The sequence below is a fragment of the Octodon degus genome, unplaced genomic scaffold, assembly GCF_000260255.1.
Source record: "Octodon degus isolate 3935 unplaced genomic scaffold, OctDeg1.0 scaffold00010, whole genome shotgun sequence".
In the NCBI taxonomy this organism is placed as follows: domain Eukaryota; kingdom Metazoa; phylum Chordata; class Mammalia; order Rodentia; family Octodontidae; genus Octodon; species Octodon degus.
Window position 1 is genome coordinate 5,097,074 of NW_004524586.1, and position 18,439 is coordinate 5,115,512.

Sequence of the window (18,439 nt, forward strand, 5' to 3'; positions counted from 1 at the left end):
TTTTTTTTTGGTACCAAGGATTGAACTCAGGACCTTGAGCTTGCCAGGCAGGTGCTCACGCCACAGAGCTATCCCCCCAGCCCTATTTTTTTGATTAAACAAATAAAATAATAGAGTTGGGGGTTGGGGTTAGTAGAGGTTATCATATGTGAGGTTTCCAGTCTAATTCCTAGCACCAAAAACAAAACACCCCAAAAACAAAGCTAAAAAAAATAAAATTCACATACAGAAAAATGCATAGATATTAAGTGTATAGTTTGGTGAGTTTTATCAAAAGTATACACCTGAAGGGGCTGGGGAGAAGGCTCAGTGGAATAAGCGCTTCCCCAGCAAGCGCAAGGGCCTGAGTTCAATCCCTGGTTCCAAAAAAAAAAAAAAAAAAAAAAAAAAAGTATACACCTGAGTAACCAATGCCCAATTGGAATATTTGCACTAGCAAAAAAAGTTCTTCACACCCCTTACCAGTTAATTTCCAGGCCCAGAGGTTGCCTCAAATTTTGTAACTGAAAACTTTAAGCACTCAGTTTACATGAATGTGAAACTGGCTGCTGAAACATTATTTTGCATCTGATTTTTTTTTGCAACCCAGTATATGAGTGAACTCCTCGTGGAACACTCCAGGGAGTGACAGCTTTCACAAAGATGCCTTCTCTTCTTTTTTCTTCTTTTTTGAGACAGGGCCTCACTATGTAGTTCAGGCTGGCTTTGACCTTAGTGTGTAACTGGGCTGACCTTGAACTCAAGGCAATCCTCCTGCCTCAGTCTCCCAAGTGCTGGATTAGAGGTAGATGTCACCACACCCAGCTGATAAGGGTCCCATCTTAAATTAATTTAGTATGAACATCCGATGGGGGTGGGGTAGAGAGGGAGAAGCATACAAGTTGTTTACAACTAAGAAAACTGACATAATAAGGCTATCAAATTGCAGGAAGTCATAGTTTTAAAACATAGGATAAACTAGCAAACCACTAGACTCAGTATTTTTGGGATTTTATCCTAGAAGGGACAAAATTAACTTTTTTGAGACAGCATTAGGCTGGCCTTGAACGAGTCTCCTGCCTCAGCCTCATGAGTACTAGGATTACTGGCATGTGCCACCATATCCAGTGGTTCTTGAATTTTTAGGTTGTAGTTAATGGTTGTGAAACATTGTCAGTACATGAAAAGCCATGGAACTGGTTCACTTAAAATGATTAAAATGGTGAATTTTACTTCAACTATTAAAAAAAGAAAGCCTTCCAATCCATTCATACTCCATTCCAGAATTATCTCCCTAAACTGCAGTCACATTCCTGTTTACCCATCTTCACTTGTTTTTTATTGCCTAAAACTCCACTCCATGGCCTTAAGTACTTCACAATTTAGTCCCCAAATATCTAACTTCCTTCTCACCAAAACTCCTATCATTCAGTTACATGAAATCTACTAAGTATATCAAGCCCTTCCATGGCCATAAGCCTGGAAATAGGGCTTTGGAGCAACCCTTTCCAGTCTCTGAGAAACTTGCATGCTTCTTTTAAAACCTAGCTTAGGCCAGCCAGACAGCTCAGCAGACTAAAGCAGGCGCAGGGACTGGGGTTCCATCCCAGCTTGCTGCGTTGGGCCTGCCCCTGGGGCACGATGAAATAGCAACTGAGACTGGGCGTGATGGTGTGCACCTGTCATCCCAGCACTTGGGAGGCTGAAAACAGGAGAATCACTACCAGTCTGATCTGTGTAGTGAGACCGAGTACTAAATACACACACACACACACACACACACACACACACACACGAGACCTAGTTCAAGTGTCAATACTTGTGAAAGTTTTCACGATTCCTTTCTTTGTGTTCCCTCCATTTATCTATCTTTCTTTCTTTCCCCGGCACTGCCCTCCATATTTCTTTAAAAAAAGTTATGCGTTATTTCCATGTAACATTTATTGAATATTGTAATTCAGATACCATGTTAGGGCTTAAGACAGAAATAGACATGGTACTTATAAGCAGCTCACAATCTGTTGGGGCAGGAAGATGTTAATGAAACAGAAATTAAAAGAAATAACTAAAATTCCTGGGTTTATAAACCCTGGGTTACTAACTTTGAGTGATTAATAGTTTACATTTTCCTAAATGAAAATAACCAGACTACTACAAATACTACAAATACTATTAATTATGCACTTGAACTCCAGAAATGAAAGAAGTGAATACTGAATCTTGCTAAGGGGAGACCTCTGGCAGTAAGGACAAATTAAGTCCCTTTCCCTTTAAGGGCAGGTCTAAGTTTTGCCAAAGTGCTAAAGATCTGCTCTTTAGAAACAGACTTAGCAGCACTTCTAACTCCCCACCTTTCTGTAGCAGGACACCAGTTCATGTGGGGCACAGAGAAGGAGTCAAAGGAGTATTTATGTGGTCACTGACCTAGAAAACACAATCAGATCTCTGTCTGATGGAGCTGCAGCCTCTTGAGAATCTGGAGTGGCCGCCCACAGCAGTGAGGCTGGGCGGCGGGGGAGGACGCGCAGGAGTGGGACAGAAATGCCTCAGGCCTAGGCTTCAGTCAGGCTCAGGGGTCCTCTCTGCCAGTGATGCCTCAGAGGCTTCTCCAAACTATGTTTCACTTAACTTTTTTTTTTTTTTTTTCATTTCAGGAAAAGTGGTCTACTCAGGCAACCAGAGATGGTGGGAAAATACTATAAATACTGAAGTAAATTAAAAAATGTGACTTAAGAGTAAAAGAAACATAGTCATTGGGGCTGGAAAGATGGCTCAGTGGTCTAAAGCACCTACTTGGAACAAGCTTGGCAAAGCACAGGGACTTGGGTTGGATCCCCAGCACCACATGCCAGCCCGCCCCGCCCCCTGGTGGGCTGAGCTGGCCACACACACACACACACATACGCACAATAAATAAAAATGTTAATAAAAAAAAGAAAAAAAAGAAAAGAAACATATTCATCACCCACAAATCCAAAACCCACCCTCTTCAAAAATCAGCTTCCAGGTGCGCGTGGGGTGCGTGTCTCTTAATTCCTGCACAATTCAAGATTGAAATGGACAACTTAGTGAGACCCTGTTTCAAAATGAAAAAGGGGTTGGAGAAGGCCCTGTGTTCAACAACCAGTACCACCACAAAAACAAAACAAAAGAAAACACAACACCAAAAACCAAGTTCCCAACCCTTATTGTTAGAAAAAAACCTTCCTTTATTTTTTTCCCCTGGTCTTCAGGCTCAAGACCTTGGCATTAGGCTAAGCGTCCAAGCGCTTAGAGTCTTCCTTCAACATCTATCTCTACCAACAGGAGTTTTTACTGTACATCTACTTAACGCTAGTTCCAGAGATTCTGGTGGTAGAAATGGGAGGGTAGGGGGCCGGGGAGCTGGCTCAATGGAATAAGCGTTTCCCTGGCAAGCGCAACAACCTGAGTTCAATCTCTGGTTGCTAAAAAAAAAAAAGAAATGGGACGGTAGGATATGAAGATGTATACCAATGTAGCTATGAAACAACTTGCTAATAAATTCATGAGCAGTTGAGAAACAAATACTATATTCAAAAATGAGATATTGACTGGCTGAATAACTGGGAAACACTGAAGGGACCACATCCAAACTGGGCCTTGAGGCTGAGGCCTACCCTGGATTAGATAGAGCTAATGGAGAGAAATGGGAAGGGACATACTCAACAAACAAGAAATAAAGGTGGCTGCCTGAAGCAATAGTCTAGGAGGGCAAGGGTAGGAATAAAGGTGGAGCCACGCACTAGCAGCCTTTGAACACCTGCCTCGAAGGGCTTGACTTCTGGGGGGCCAGTTGAATTTCCTTCAATTCTTTGTATCATCTATATAGCTGACGACAGAAATGCCTAAGTGCTGAAGTTGGTGGCAGCTGCCTTTGCAATGACAGCGTGTTCCTTCCACATTTACAATTTGAAAGGCAGGGTGCCTCTGCTGAGGTCAGGATGCTAGCAGGTCCTGTTAGCACTAACAAAGACTGACCTGGGTTATAAGTATGGAGCGCACATCTTTACCATGGAGATGCCAAAACTGTCAGGTTCTAATACCCTAAATGTGGCTGTGATCTAACTTTTTGTTGTCCTCTGAGACAAGGTAGTCCAGGTAGTCCAGTCACTATGTAGTCCAGGCTTGAACTCAGTGATCCTCCTGCCTCAGGCTCTCAAGTGCTGGGATTACAGGCATGCACCACCACACCGGGCAGCTGTGATTTTAAACTTAAGCCTTCCAAATTTGCTTTTATGGTTCAAGGATCTACAATGAGAATTTCCTACAATGAATCATTCAAATCCCTTTTCCAACAGTAATCCAAGATTATGCATAATCCAGCCCCACCAAGTCTTTTCAAATATATCTGTTCCCACTCCTCTGTACCACCCCCCTCCCTTTCCTTAATCCGGGGAATGAACCCAGCCTGGACATTCTAGGTGAGAGCACGATCACTGAACTATATTTCCATTAGGTTAAGCCATTTCTTTTCTTCTTGTGCTTGTCAGGCAGGCGCTTATAAAGCTAATGAACTATCTCCTTGGCCCAAGCTATTTCTTTTTTGAACCAGGACTTAAACTCAGGACCTTGTGGTTAGGACACTTTTTCAGGCATAAAAAAAAAAAAAAAATTTTACAGAAATATTTATTAGAACTTAGTAGTTCTTATTCAAAATGTCTTCTCAAGGGGCTGGGGATCTAGCTCAGTAGAATAAGCACTTCCCTGGCAAGCACAGGGCCTGAGTTCAATCCCCAGATCCACCAAAAAAAAAAAAAAAAAAGTCTTCTCAAAGCCTGAGGGGGGGGGGCCGGGGAGACGGCTCAGTGGGATAAAGGTTTCCCTGGCAAGTGCAAGGGTCTGAGTTCAATCCCTGGTTCCACAAAAACAAAAACAAAGCCTGGGGAGATAGCTCAGCCTGGCAAGTGCAAGGTCCTGAGTTTGATACCTGGTACCAAAAAAAAAAAAAAAAAAAAGTCTTTTTAAAAATGGTTTTGTTTTTTGAGGTACCAGGGATTGAACTCAGGATCTTGTGCTTGCCAGGCAAGTGCTTATTCTACTGAGCCATCTCCCCAGCCCTTAAAAATGTTCTGAAAAAAATTCAATATTATTGCCTTCAAATTGCATAAAAGTGAAAAAAAAAAAAAAAAACCCTATTAGAAATAATCCTGCTAATGTTCTTTATCATGGTAGGAGACAGGATTGTTCAGATTTGTAAAAAAAACCTATAAATGTACACTTCTGACTACATAGTTTACCATAAATTTTATATCAAAATAAACTGTAAACAAATTCTAATCAATGATATAGATGTTTACTTTTTTAATGGCTTTGGTACAGGATCTCACTGCGCAGCTAGGACTCATAGTAAGTCTCCTGTTTTCAGCCTCCCCAGCACTGTGATTACAGGATCCAGCCCTGGTCCCTGCTGCTTACGTATTTGGAGATAAGTGTGCTGTGTGTAATTTAAATGGATGGACAGGTATGTAATACAGTAAGTTAATGGTAGAATCTAGGTGGCTCCTTATTAAATTCCTTAGACATTATTAAACATTTGAAAATTTTTGTAATAAAACATTGGGAAAAACGACAACACAATATACTAACTGTAAACCTTGATAACACATTCTTTGTAAAGTCGCAAGATGTTAGGTTTTGTGCTAGGATCAAGCGTTGGCTCTTTAATGTCTTCACACCACCCTGCACATACTTCTTATAGCATAGTTCTCTCTCCACCACACTGTAAATTCTTTTTTTTAAATTTAGTGTGGGGTCTACAGGGTCTCACTACACAGATCGGACTTGTCAGTGATTCTCCTGTTTTCAGCCTCCCAAGGGCTGGGATTACAGGGTACGCCTCAACGCCCAGTCTTAATTGGCATCTCAGCCCATCCCGGGAACAGGGGTGGCACGACAGGCTGGGGATTGAATCTCCGAGCCCTGTGTCTGCCTAAGCAGGCGCTTTAATCCGCTGAGCTATCTGGCCGGTCCAAGAGAACTGTAAATTCTTAATGGTCACTGCTTGAACCACATTTATATTTATATTCCTATTACTTTGCATCATGTTTGGAGAACAGTACGTGTTTTAATAATGGAGAAATAACTGAAAGTGCAGTGGTGTGAAGGACTGCAGTGTGATGTTTTTCTAGTAGACTATTCATTTTTCACATACTCTAAAACTTAATTTGTTCAATTTTAAAGAGAAACATCTCTTCTGTCGCCCCAAGTACATAACATTCTCAAAATAAAAACTCATCTGTATCTGTCTGTATAATTATTTAAACCTTAGCCTGAAGGCTATCATTCAATAATTTTTAAAGATCTTTTTCTATGAAAGATCAAAGTCAGAGTTCCAAGGAAGCCTGCAAGATTCGCCAACTGGTCAAAATTAAGAAAATGAAGATCTGGGGAAAACATACCAACAAACAACACATTTAAAAAGTCATGAAACAAATCAATCAAGAACTCCACTGCGATGCAGAGGCTTAAAGAGGGCACCAGAACATCTCCAATTCCCCCGAGCTTGCCTCCTCTTCCCCTCCACCCTTCTATTACAGCCAGTGAGCGAGCAAGGACGCCAGCCCTCCCAGAATGCCACGCGGCGGGGGCGGGAGCGGGAGCGGATGGCCCAAACGTGCATCTCCCCACAAGCCACTCCAATTCCTGGCGTGAGCACCTGGCGCCGGCTTGAGCACCTGGGCCCGAGCCCTGAGCCCCCTTCTGCCGAGTCTGTAGCCCTGCGAAAGTCTAGCCCCAGCTGGGCTTCAGTTACCTCATTTGTGAAATGTAGTGATTCTCTATCACTGACTACTGGGAGATAAGCGTCAAGCCGCCCCGGGGAAGATACAGGTTACGTTCCAACTTATTATGGCTGCTAACCTCGGGCGCTCACCAAACAGCCCGAGACCGAGCTCTCCAAGTCACCGCTGCCCCTCACTTCCAGCCCCTCGCGGATGCTAAGGCCTGACCACTTCCCCCTACAGAAGTCTTGCGACACTGTCATACCTGCAGCCACCTGATCAGCAGGACCCTCCTGCTGACCCACGACGAAGTCTTGCACGAGCCCCCACAGGGCGCCCGCAGGCACCCCCGCCTCCAGAGTGGCGGCCATGACGCCAGCCAGGAACCGTGGGAGGTGGCAGGCTGCGGGTCTCTCCGCGCACGCGCCTCTGGAGCCAATCGCCTGGCCCAGGCCTGGGGGCGGGGCGTCGCCGGATCACGTGCCTACCGGCTCCTGGCCAGGCGGTTCCAGGGAGGGATGGGACGGCCCCGCCCCGCGGGGGGTGGAGCCCGTGGGGGCGGTGGTGGCGGCAGCCGGGCACGCCACCGCGGGCCGTTGAGGGCGCATAATTACCGGTCTGCCTGAGCTCCTCCGGGGGCTAGCTGCGGGGTGGGTACCTGTCTGGGTGGGGCTGGGGCGGTGCGCACTTTGGGCAGCCAATGAGAAAACCAGGCCCGGCCCGGGGGGCGGTGCCGGCGGTCACATGCGCACCTGGGGAGGGCGGTGGCACGGGCACCGCGAGCCGGCGGCCGGGAGCGGGGCCGGGCCGGGGCGGGGCTAGGCCGGTGAGTGGCAGGCTCCAGGGGGCCGGCCCCAGCTGGGAGCCCCGGGCGCGCCCGGAGTAACTGCGGCGGTGCCTGCCCTCTCTCTCCGCCCCTCCGGCGGGGCCGGTCTCCAGCCCGGCACCGTCGCGGGCCCCCCTGACCCGGCCACCTGGGACTGTGCTAGGAGCTGGTCACCTCTCTCTTCCCTGGCCAGCAAAGTTTGTGGCGAAGCCGGCGCCGGGCAGAGCGTGTCCCGAGGGAGAGCTGGGAGAGCCGCGGGCCGGTCGGCGGGCGCCGTGGACCTGCGACGCCGCTGTTCGGGCAGGAGCGCGGAGCAGCCGGCGGCCGCCGCCTCCGGTGCATGGGGACCGGCTGAGGAGCCAGCATGGGCAACTGCGTGGGGAGACAGCGTCTGGAGAGGCCGGCCGCCCCGGGACACCCCCGCAAGCGAGCAGGTACGCCGAGAAAGGGAGCGGGGCACACGCCCGGCAGCCGTCCTGGGGTTCCCGAGCGACCTCCCGCGGCTCCGGGCGCCGCGCTGCTCCGACCTAGACGGGGCCCCCGCCTAGCGCGGGTGGCCGCGGAGCCCCGTTGAGGCAACTTGCTCCAACTGGGAAGCTCCTGGTGGGGGCGGGGGCAGGAAATGTTTGCAGACCGCAGCGGGCCGACTTAAGAAGGGGTGAGGGCCCGGGCGCCCCTGGGCAGGGTCGGACGGCCCCCTAACTCGGAGTGAGCAGGGCTACAGCAGCCGTTCCTTGCAAAGACTGTCATTATCGGGCTGCAAATCGTGTCTGACGGAATCCGACTTGAAAAAGCAGTGCAGGGCTCTGGGACAGAAATTTTTATTTCTCCCTTCGCGCACGGCTTTTTGAGCCTCCTCGCCGTCTGGGAGTCTTGGAAAGGTAGCGTGCCAGGATGAGAGTCACCCTTGGGTTTGTTGGGACCCTTCTTAGCCTTAAGAATGGGTTCCGCTCGCTAAAGATTCGGGTTTGTTGGATTCCTTTCCAACACTGGAAATGGAGTCTGTTGAGGGATGATCCGCGAGGCCCCATCAGCGCCGTCTCACTTTCTTCGCACACCCCTCCAGTCCTGGCATTTCGCCGCGGGAAAAGATCTGGCGGTCGTTTCCCCGGGTCTTGTAACTCACTTCCTTCTCTGCGAGTGTTGCAAGGACTTTCTGAGAACGGTAAAATAGTGAGCTCAAAGGGAAACTTCTCTGGATTCCAGATAGATCGATCTAACTTCTCTGTGTAAATCCAGAGAGGTTGAGCAACCCTTTCAGAGTCACACAGATAGTACAGCTAAAGCTAGAACCCAGCCTCGCATTCTACACTATTGCCACATAACCCTTTTTGTGCAAGGAACCACAGACACAGTTGTTAGTGAAGTGGAAACTAGTTGAAGTTTCCTGTCTGCTTTAACACTGAAGGTGTGTTGCTTAGGTTGCAGAAACTGGAGTAGGATGGGAAGAAACAAGGGGGAAGCTGGAAAGGATATCTGGGTGGTGGACAGGATGACTTGTGCAGGAAGATACACGTTTTTATAGAAAGAATGAAGATTAAAATCCCCTTGACTGAGCGCAACGGTGGTCATTCTTTTTACTGAGAAAATTTTGCTTCAACCTGAAGGCGTTCTTCCTTCTCTACATTTTTTAAGCAAATTTTATTTATTTTGTGGTACCAGGGCTTCATGCATGGTAGACAAGCATTCCACCATTGAGCTACTTAGCTACATCCCCAATGCCCCATCTTTTACATTTTGAAACCATGTCTCAAGTTTGCTTATGCTGGCCTTCAAACTTGCAGTCCTTTTGCCCCAGTTTCTTGTGTAGTTGGGAATATACACATGTACTGTCTTTCTCACTTAATGATTAGTTCTTATTTATATCTTCAATTTTAGTTTTATAGCATGCTTTTGCCGTTGATAACCCTCTTCCACCTAAAACTCTCCCCTTCCCACCCTGGCATCACACTGTTGTTGTTTTTTTTGCCGATCACATTTGCCCACTGTTACCTTGAGTGTGGGGATACCATGGCTTGATTTGACATTCTGAGTTTTGTCATCATACTCCCTCCCAAAGAAATGTTACTCAGTTAAACCACTCTGTCTATTGGGAAGACTTCTACATCTTACTCTTTAATTTCAACCCGAGACCTATCTCTAGATGCTTGCTGGTCACTGTCATAAACGCCTCTAAAAACCAAGCTCCGCATGTTGCCACAGCTTCCTACTCTTCCATTCTTCCAGCTGCCTCGCTTTATAACTTTCTCTGCTTATCATTTACCTTCGCACCAGTCAGACTCTGTGCCCTGCTGGTTCTCCTTTCAGCAGATCTGACGGATGTGTACCTTCTGTTCAAGCTCACGAACCTGTCACCTCAAGGGCAGCTCTTCTTCCATACTGAAGTGAGTTCCTCATAGAGGGCAAGTTGCCTTCAGTCGTTCATCCAAAACCTGGGTACAGTGCCCACCCCCACATTTGTTGAATTAATTTGTTCAAATCCTGTAGCTTCTATGCATCTAAAGCCGTATGCACCTTGTCACTCCTGTAAGATCCTTGACTTTCAAGGTTAGTAAATCTGGCCCAGACCTTTTTTTCTCTTTTTGATAGTACTGGGAATTGAACGTAGGGCCTCATGCACGGTGGGCAAGTGCCCTACCACTAAGTTACATCCCCAGCCCTTTTTGTTTTGAGACAGAATCTTGCCAGATTGCCCATGCTGACCTCAAGCTTATGATCCTCCTGCCTTATCTTCCCAAGTATCTGAGTATCTTCCTGAGGGATTATAGGTATGTGGCATTGTCTTGGGACGGGTCCCCTCCTTTTAACCCCTCATTTCTTTCTCTTCCCTGACATAAGGATGCCAGCATTTGCTTGTGCACTTCCTCTTCGTTTTCAGAGCCTTTCTTTAAGGTCCACTTTAAATTTCGTCTTTTTTGAAGCGCTCTGCCTGACAACTTCTTTTAAGAACTCCTGCAAACATATTAGCTATGCCACTTACTTAACAATTATCTACTCTATGTAATTAGTCATATCTTTGATGTTCATAGTCTTACATCCGCAATCATACTGCAAGCCTGGAGACCTGGGTTGTCTTTTCCCTTTGTGTTGGTCTGTCAGTGTCACTCACGCACATAACCATGAACACACATAATTGACACAATGATTTGTACAGAAGAAGCATTCGATAGTTGATTTTAGAAAATTAACCTAACCCAACTTCACCCTACTACTTTTTTTTTTTAAATGTATTTCAGTACAGGGTCTCGCTACACAGATCAGACTTGTAGTGATCCTCCTATTTTCAGCTTCCCAAGTGCCGGGATTACAGGCATGAGCCACCAGGCCCAGTCTCAGTTGCCCTCTCAGCGCGCTCCAAGGGCAGGGCCAGCAAAGCAAGCTGGGGATCCAACCCCAGTCCCTGCACCTGCTTAAGCAGGCACTTTAGTCTGCCAAGCTATCTGGTGGGCCCTAGACTTTTTAATGTAAAAATATGTGTATGTGTAATGCTTTATTTATTTATTTGATGCAGAGTCTCCTTACACAGTTCAGACTCCTAGTGATCCTCGTGTCTCAGCCTCCCCAGCACTGGAATTACAGGCATGCACCACCATCCCCAGTTTTGGTGGCTGGCACGGCATGTCACACCAGGGATTGAACCTGTTTCCTTGCACTTGTCAGGCAGGCATTTAGACCTCTGAGCTATCTCCCTAGCCCATAATGTAAGTATTTTATGGATGTATATATTTGCATCTTTTAAGCCTGCTAGTCATCAATTGCTCTTTTAATTCTGCTCCCTCTACTATGAATAGGTCTCTAGTAAAGTCCAAAGCCAAGGGGAACTCTGTAGGATGATGAGATTTGGTAAAAGGAAAGGAATCCTTCTTCACAGCACGCACCTGGCATTCCTGTAACATCTGTAGCTTATTACCCTTTGACAGGAGCATTGTTTCATGTTGTAAGGCTAATTCCTAGGGTTGGAGATAAAGCTCAGTGCTAGAGCACTTTGCCTAACATATGAGGCCCTCTGTTCAAGCCTCAGCACTGCAAAGGACTAATGCCTGAAACTTAACTCCCCCAGCTCCCACTGTAAGTCTTACCTTCCTTTGGCACTGATGTGATGGGAAGAAATTCTTAGCAGAAAATTAAGACCTGAGTTCTAGTCCTGGGCTTCTGTTCGGTAACCTTAGGCAGATCACCAAGCCTCTCTGGACCATACTTCCAGTGCTGCAGAAGGAAAGGGACTTGCACAAGGTTGTTAGAGCTCTTTTATTGTCTTCCTAGAGATTCAGAACTGAAGTTCCTGATACGAAGTCTCATGCCTTGTAATGCTGCTCTTTGTTCTTAGTTCTGTTTTCTCAGTTGCTTGGCAGGTGAAGCAGGGCTCAAGGCCAGTGGTCAGGGATCCTTGGATTGAGCAGGTTTATTAGATTATCTTCTTGTCTTTCCAAGTTTTGTGATTGTTGCTTTTTTATTTTTTCTTGTTAGCTGAATGCTTCCCCTATGAGCTTAGGTTCCTCTCTCAAGGTGCTGTGTGCCCTTGCATGCTTTCAAGAATATGTGGGGATTTACTCCTGTGGCAAGGCTGCCGCCTGCCACCCACAAGCATTACCGAAGTAGATCAATATCTGCTCATGAAGTGGGTGTAGCAGCCCACCCCCTAGCTACTGCAGGGAGAAATGGGTGGGAGAACAGGCAAGTCCCTTGCCCAGCCCCACCCTTTGAGAATGTGGCAGGGCGCATTCTGCCAATCCCAAATATCTGACTGCGATGTGCCAAGTATATCCACTTACGATCTGGAATCTCAGGCTCTCGGCAGACAGACCCAAGACCCTGTTTGGGACTGGTTGGGCTTGACGTGGTTGGAAGGCATATGCCTCTGGTTGGATGGTTTGTGTGGCTATTCTTCAAGGAATAGTTGAGTAACTTCTCTGTTTGCTCAGTAAATATTTACTGAGTGCCAGGCCCCTTGCTGGCCGTCAATAGACATGGTGCTGGCCACATAGAGCTTAGAGTCTTGTGGGCACAGACAATAAACACATAGACAAATTACACATGATCATCATGTGACTCTTCATTTCTTTTTTTGAGACAGGGTCTCTGGATAGTGTAGGCTGGCCTTGAACTTGCAATGATCTTCCTGCCTCAGGTTCTCCTGTCTCAGCCTCTCCAGCGGTGGGATTACAGGCATACTCCACCACACCCAGCACACGACTCTTGCATAGGTATACAACTATGTATTATATATGCTGGTGATTTCCACATTTATAATCTCAGTCCATCCATTCCAGCTCCAGCCTTGTAGATTTTGCTGCCTGGGCAACATACCTCATATCCAAAAAGACGACTCTGCTTTACATAGCCAAGCCAGAATGCACTCCTACTCCCACCCTTGTTCCTCCCCAACTTATTACATCTCATTTATTTATTTATTTTTGTATTTTAGGGAAGGGTCTACAGGTGTTCAGTGTCTCACTACTAGATTGGACTTGTAGTGATCCCGCTGTTTACAGCCTCTCAAGAGCTGGGATTATAGGCATACGCCACCATATCCAATCTCAATTGCTGTCTCAGCATGCCCTGGGGCAGGACTGGCACAGCAAGTCTGGGGATCAAACCCCCAGCCCCTACACCTGTTTGCAGGGGCTGTAATCCACTGAGCTATTTGGCTGGCCCTACATCTCAGAGGTGATTTCGTTCTTCCAGTTGCCTAAGACCCCAAAACTATGGTATCATCCCTGACTGCTCCCTTTTTCTTAAATCCTACATACATTTGATCAATAAATCCTGTTGGCTTTGTCTTCAGTGTATCCTGAACCAGACTGTACCCATACCTACCACCTTTACCTTGCCTAAGCCACCATCAGCCTCTTAACTGACCTTCCTCCTTTGTCCCCTGTCTTCTGAAAGATTGTTTTCACTGCAGCAGCTAGAGTGATGCCGGCTGTAGAGCTGTTACGTGTTGTTGCTTTTTGTTCAGCTCTTCATGTGACTCCATCTCATTCAAGTCCTCGCACTGGCCTGTAAGGAATGATAGGAGTTTTGACCATATACTTTTCTTAAACCATCTTTTGCTCTTCATCTCCTTGTCAACTCCTTGGTGCCTGACTGTCTTATCCTTGGTCCAGTGTCCTGTTTCAGATTCTCCCAGGCCATCCTATTTAAAATCGGTCCCCTTCATTCTCTAGCCTGCTGTCAGCATTATCTGCCTTTCTTTCCTGTTTTATTTTTGTCCATAATTCATGTCATGATCTGACCCAGGTTGTCTCTCCTTACTCCATGTGCCCAGATATTTGGTCTTTGGGTTGAAAAGCAGTACCTGACATATATTAGGTGCCTAATATTTGGGAGGTGAATTTAACCTGTATAAACTGAGTTGGTGAAATTGGTAGAACAACAGAAAGCACATCCTTGATTGGTCTTCAGACTTAGGCAGTCAGCCTGCCTGCTTGTGTTAGAGCAGGCCTACCAGCGAAGGCCCAGGAGCTGGGGCATCACTTCCTGAGGGGCAAGGTCTTCAGTGCCTGGGATATGATATTCCTGTGGCTCGGGAGCCTCGTGCTGGCGGGACTTGGAGTGAAGCCCCAGGTTAGGGTTCTAATCAGGCAGGAGCAATAACACTTTCTATAATTTCATGTGAGCATCTGTGTGAGAGTAGATTCCTCTCCTAGGCTGGGCAGGGATGGGGTGGCCTGGAGGGAGGCAGAAAGTAAAGGAAGGCCGATTCTAGGCCTCTCCACCCATTGGCTTGCAGGACAATTTTATTTATTTATTTATTTAGGTGTGTGTGTGTGTGTGTGTGTGTGTGTCCAGCTCAGCCCACCTGGGGGCGGGGCTGGCTGGCATCTGGTGCTGGGGGATTGAACCGTGGTCCCTCTGCTTTGCTAAGCTTGTTCTAAGTAGGTGCTTTAGACCACTGAGCCATTTCACCAGCCCCGGAATAAGGATTTTTTTTTTTTTTTTGCTCCGAATGCCTTCAGGGGTGGTTTGGCTGGCTGGAGTGTTGTGGGAATCGAACTACAGCAACCTGAAGCTGAACGCTTTGCTGAAGCAGCCACTTAAAGAACTGAGCTAGGGCCAGGCCCCTTGCAGGACAGTTTTTAGAATCATAGAATTATAGAGCCAAAAAGGAAGCTAAAAAGATTTCTTTAACCTTTTTTTTTTAATCCAGCTATTAAAAAGAGAACAAAGGTATACCTGCTTCCTGCCTAGTTCACAGACATATGATACAACCTGTATAAAAACTGCATAGGTTCCATTAAGTTTGCTTGAGCTGAGGTCAAGCCATTGTAGAGAAGTGGTCCAGCTCAAGTGCGTTAAAGAGAAGGGGATCTAGGCTCTCTTCCCTGCCACTTTCGTGTTGATTGTAGGTAGTTTGTTTTGTGCTCAGTTCATCCTCTAGTGAAAGCAAGCAAGCAGACAGAGAAATAGAGCTCAGCAGCACAGTACCTGTCTGGCAAACTCCAGCTCTTGAGTTCGATTTCTGATACCAAAAAAAGGAAAAGCAAGCAGGCAGGCAGGCAGGCAAGCAAGCAAGCAGGCAAATCAATAATAAATCGCATGTGCTGGGAGCACTGTGGGAGGCTGAGGCAGGAAGACAGGAAGTTACAGCCCAGCTTGGGCTACTTAGTACCTTAGCAAGACCCTGCTTTTTTTTTTTTTTTTTTTAAATCAAGACCCTGTCTTGAAATAAAAATAAAGGGCTGCAGTGCAGAAGCTCTGGGTTGAATCTCTAATACTGTGTGTATACGTACACACACACACACAAAGATAAGAAAAAAGATAACATTTCCAGTTAAATTTAGCAAAGTACCATGGTGATAAAATAAGCTAACACTGATTTTAAAATGATTGTCATGGCTGCATGGTCTGCTTGAGTATGAGATTTCAACCCAGAGTTTTATCGGGCATTGGTAGGAAATGAGGCCCTTGCTCTGCTCCTTCCTATTTGTTTGTTTGGCTTTGGGTAAATCTCTTGATCTCTTTGGCCTCAGTTTCTCCATTGCGATGCTCTCTCTACTCCTCTCAGGTTGTAAAAATGAAATGAGATTCTGAATTGAGACTCTGAACTTAGAAGTTTCTACTCAAAGCTGCAGGATTTTTATACACAGCAGCTATTTCTAGTGATTTGTCCTACCAGATCGTTGAAGCTTACTCTCTTTTTTTTTTTTTTGATAGGAATCTCTCTGAACGATTGATACACTTCTGAGCAACATGCATGCAGCATACATAACTTCCTCTTTGCAAGCTGGTGTTGGGGGGTCCGAGTTCACACCTGTGTGTGCAGAGCACCTGCGCGGTGGGAGTAGGAACTACAAAAGATCTTTCTCTCAAAAGCGTTAGCTCTGAAAGAAGAGAATGGGGGTGGCGGGTGAACTGGTGGAGAGCAGCAGGAAGCTGCCGGGGTGAGCGCATCTGAGCGTGTGCCGTGTGGAGGAGCCCGGCCTGCGTGGCGTTGCGGGGCTTCTCTAATTGTGCGAGGCGTGTGGGCTTTTGAGACAAGAAGGCTGAAAGCCCCCAATAAGTGGCTCCTGGCTGATGTGTTTTTCAGGTTAATGTTTCCACCTATAATCCTTGTGTTCTCCTTGGAAGTCAGTGATTGCTTTTAGTGATTTTTTTTGTTGTTGTTGATAATTTTTTCAAAAATTATGGTTAAATACACATACATAATATAAAGCTTACTATCTTAACAGGTCATGTCATGTCATGATGTGTTACGTACAGGGTCTTGCTGTATGCTTCAGGCCTGCCTCAAACCTACGCGGATCTTCCCACCTCGGCCTCCTGAGGGCCACCATGCTCAGCATCTTAACCATTTTATTTTATCTTATTTTTTTTGCAGAACTGCGGATGGAACTGAGGCCCTTGTGTTTGCCAGGCGAGCACTTATTCTACTGAGCTATCTCCCCAGCTCTATCTTAACCATTTTAAAGTGTACAGTTTTGTAGCATAAGTGTGTCTCCATTGTGTGCAGATGTCTCCACTGTGGACTACAGGACTTGGTTGTTTTCCCCAGCTGAGGTTCTGTACCCACTGAGTGTGGCAGCCTATTTTCCACTCCCCAAGCTACTGACAGCTTGACAGCCTGTTTTTGTTATTGTTGTTTTTTAGATTGTCTACGCTTGGCTCAAATTTATGATTCCCCTACCTTAGTCTCCTGAGTGCTAGGATTACAAAGCAGCCACACACAGCTTTTTTTTTTTTTTTTTTTTTTTTTAGCTAGTGATCAAACTCAGGGATTCACATGTGCTTGACTGCTGAGCTATGTCCCCAGCCCTGCTGTTTGTCTCTATGTATCTAACAGCTCTGGACATCTCATATGAGTAGAATCATACAATATTTGGTTTTGTCTGATTAGTTTATTTCACTAAGCATATCTTCAGTATTTATACTGTCGCATGTGTCAGGATTTTTTTTTTTGTGGAACCAGGGATTGAACTCAGACCCTTGCACTTGCCAGGCAAGCACTTATTCTACTGAGCCATCTCCCTGGCCCCTAGGATATTTGCTTTTCTGTTTCGTTGCCTTTGGTGTTTTGAGAGAGGTCTTGCTATGTAGTCCAGGCTGGCTTTGAACTCATTATGTAGCCCAGGCTGCCCTCAAACTCGTTTCAATCCTCCTACTTCAGCTGACTGCAGGGAGAATGTTCTTTAAAAATAATAATAAAAAGTTACAAACTAGGTGAAGTGATGCATGCCTGACACAGCCAGCAATTGGGAGGCTGAGGCAGCAGGACTGCATGTTTGAGGCTCTCCTTGACAACTTTGTGAAACACTATTTCAAACTAAAATTTATAAAAAGGGACCGAGAAGGCCAGGGAGATAGCTCAGCCTGCCTGGCAAGTGCAAGGTCCTGAATCGATTCCTGATACTCCACCCCACAAAAAAGGGACCGAGGATACAGCTGAGTGGTAGAGTACTTGCCTAACACAGGTTTAATTCTTAGCAACTCTTCCCTCAAATAAGAATAAAACTCCTGTTGAAATTATAAATATCACACTTGTGTATTCACTCATCTCTGTGGACATTTGAGTTGCTTCCATCTTTTGGTTATTGTGATTAGTGCTGCTATGAATATAGGCGTGCAATAACTGTTAAGTCTCTGCTTTCAATTCTTTGTTAGAGGAGAGATAGCTGGGGAGATAGCTCAGTAGAATAAGCGCTTGCCTGGGAAGTGCAGTCCTGAGTTTAATCCCTGGTCTACAAAAAAGAAAAAAAAAAAAAAAAAGGGCTGGCCAAATAGCTGAGTGGATTAAAGCACCTGCAAGCAGGTGCAGGGGCTGGGGGTTGAGTCTCTGGGCCTGCCGTGCTGGCCCTGCCCCCAGGATGTGCTGAGACTGGGCTTGGTGGTGCACGCCTGTAATTCCAGCTCTTAGGAGGCTATAAACAGGCGGATCAGTACAAGTCCTATCTAGTAATGAGACCCTGAACACCCTGTAGACCTGTCCCTAAAATACAAAAAAAGAAAAAAGAAAAGAAAAGAAATTTTTTGGTGTATATTTCAGAAATGGAATTGTTGGGCTGGGGAGATAGCTCAGCAGTCTAAGCATCTGCCTGGCAAGCTCAAGGACCCGGGTTCAATCCCCGGTACCACATGCTATGCTGGCCCTGAAACTGGGTGTGGTAGCATATGCCTATAATCTCAGTTCTGGGGGTGCTGAGATTGGAGGATCACTATGAGTCTGAGCTGTGTAGTAAGACCCTGTAACAAATAAGTAAATACTTAAAAGATTTTTTTAATGGAATTGTTGAATTAGTTGGTATTCTACTTTAAATTCTTGGGTAACCACCGCAGCTGTTTTTCTCAGTGGCTTTTCCTTTTCACACTCCCACCAACAATGGAAAGGGTTCCAGTTTCTCCACATCCTCATGGAAGCTTTTTTGTGTTTTTGTTCTAGTCTGTCTCCCCCCCCCCC

At 46.2% G+C, this 18,439-nt stretch overlaps 2 protein-coding genes across 3 annotated transcripts in view; one reads left to right on the forward strand and one right to left on the reverse strand.

Annotated features, from left to right (window-relative positions):
• The window catches only part of Mms19 (MMS19 homolog, cytosolic iron-sulfur assembly component), a 31,901-nt gene extending 24,750 nt beyond the window's left edge, over positions 1–7,151 (reverse strand). The window contains exon 1 of one of the 2 annotated variants that reach the window (XM_023708855.1): positions 6,985–7,151. In XM_023708855.1, coding sequence (XP_023564623.1) covers positions 6,985–7,090 — 106 coding nt within the window. In that variant the 5' untranslated portion in view covers positions 7,091–7,151. The remainder of the gene's footprint in view (positions 1–6,984) is intronic. The other variant, XM_004625691.3, reaches the window with a different exon arrangement.
• Positions 7,152–7,517: 366 nt separating this feature from the next.
• Positions 7,518–18,439, forward strand: part of Ubtd1 (ubiquitin domain containing 1) — a 62,298-nt gene continuing 51,376 nt past the window's right edge. The window contains exon 1 of the mRNA XM_004625514.2: positions 7,518–7,979. Within this exon, the coding sequence (XP_004625571.1) occupies positions 7,910–7,979 (70 nt within the window). The 5' untranslated portion in view covers positions 7,518–7,909. The remainder of the gene's footprint in view (positions 7,980–18,439) is intronic.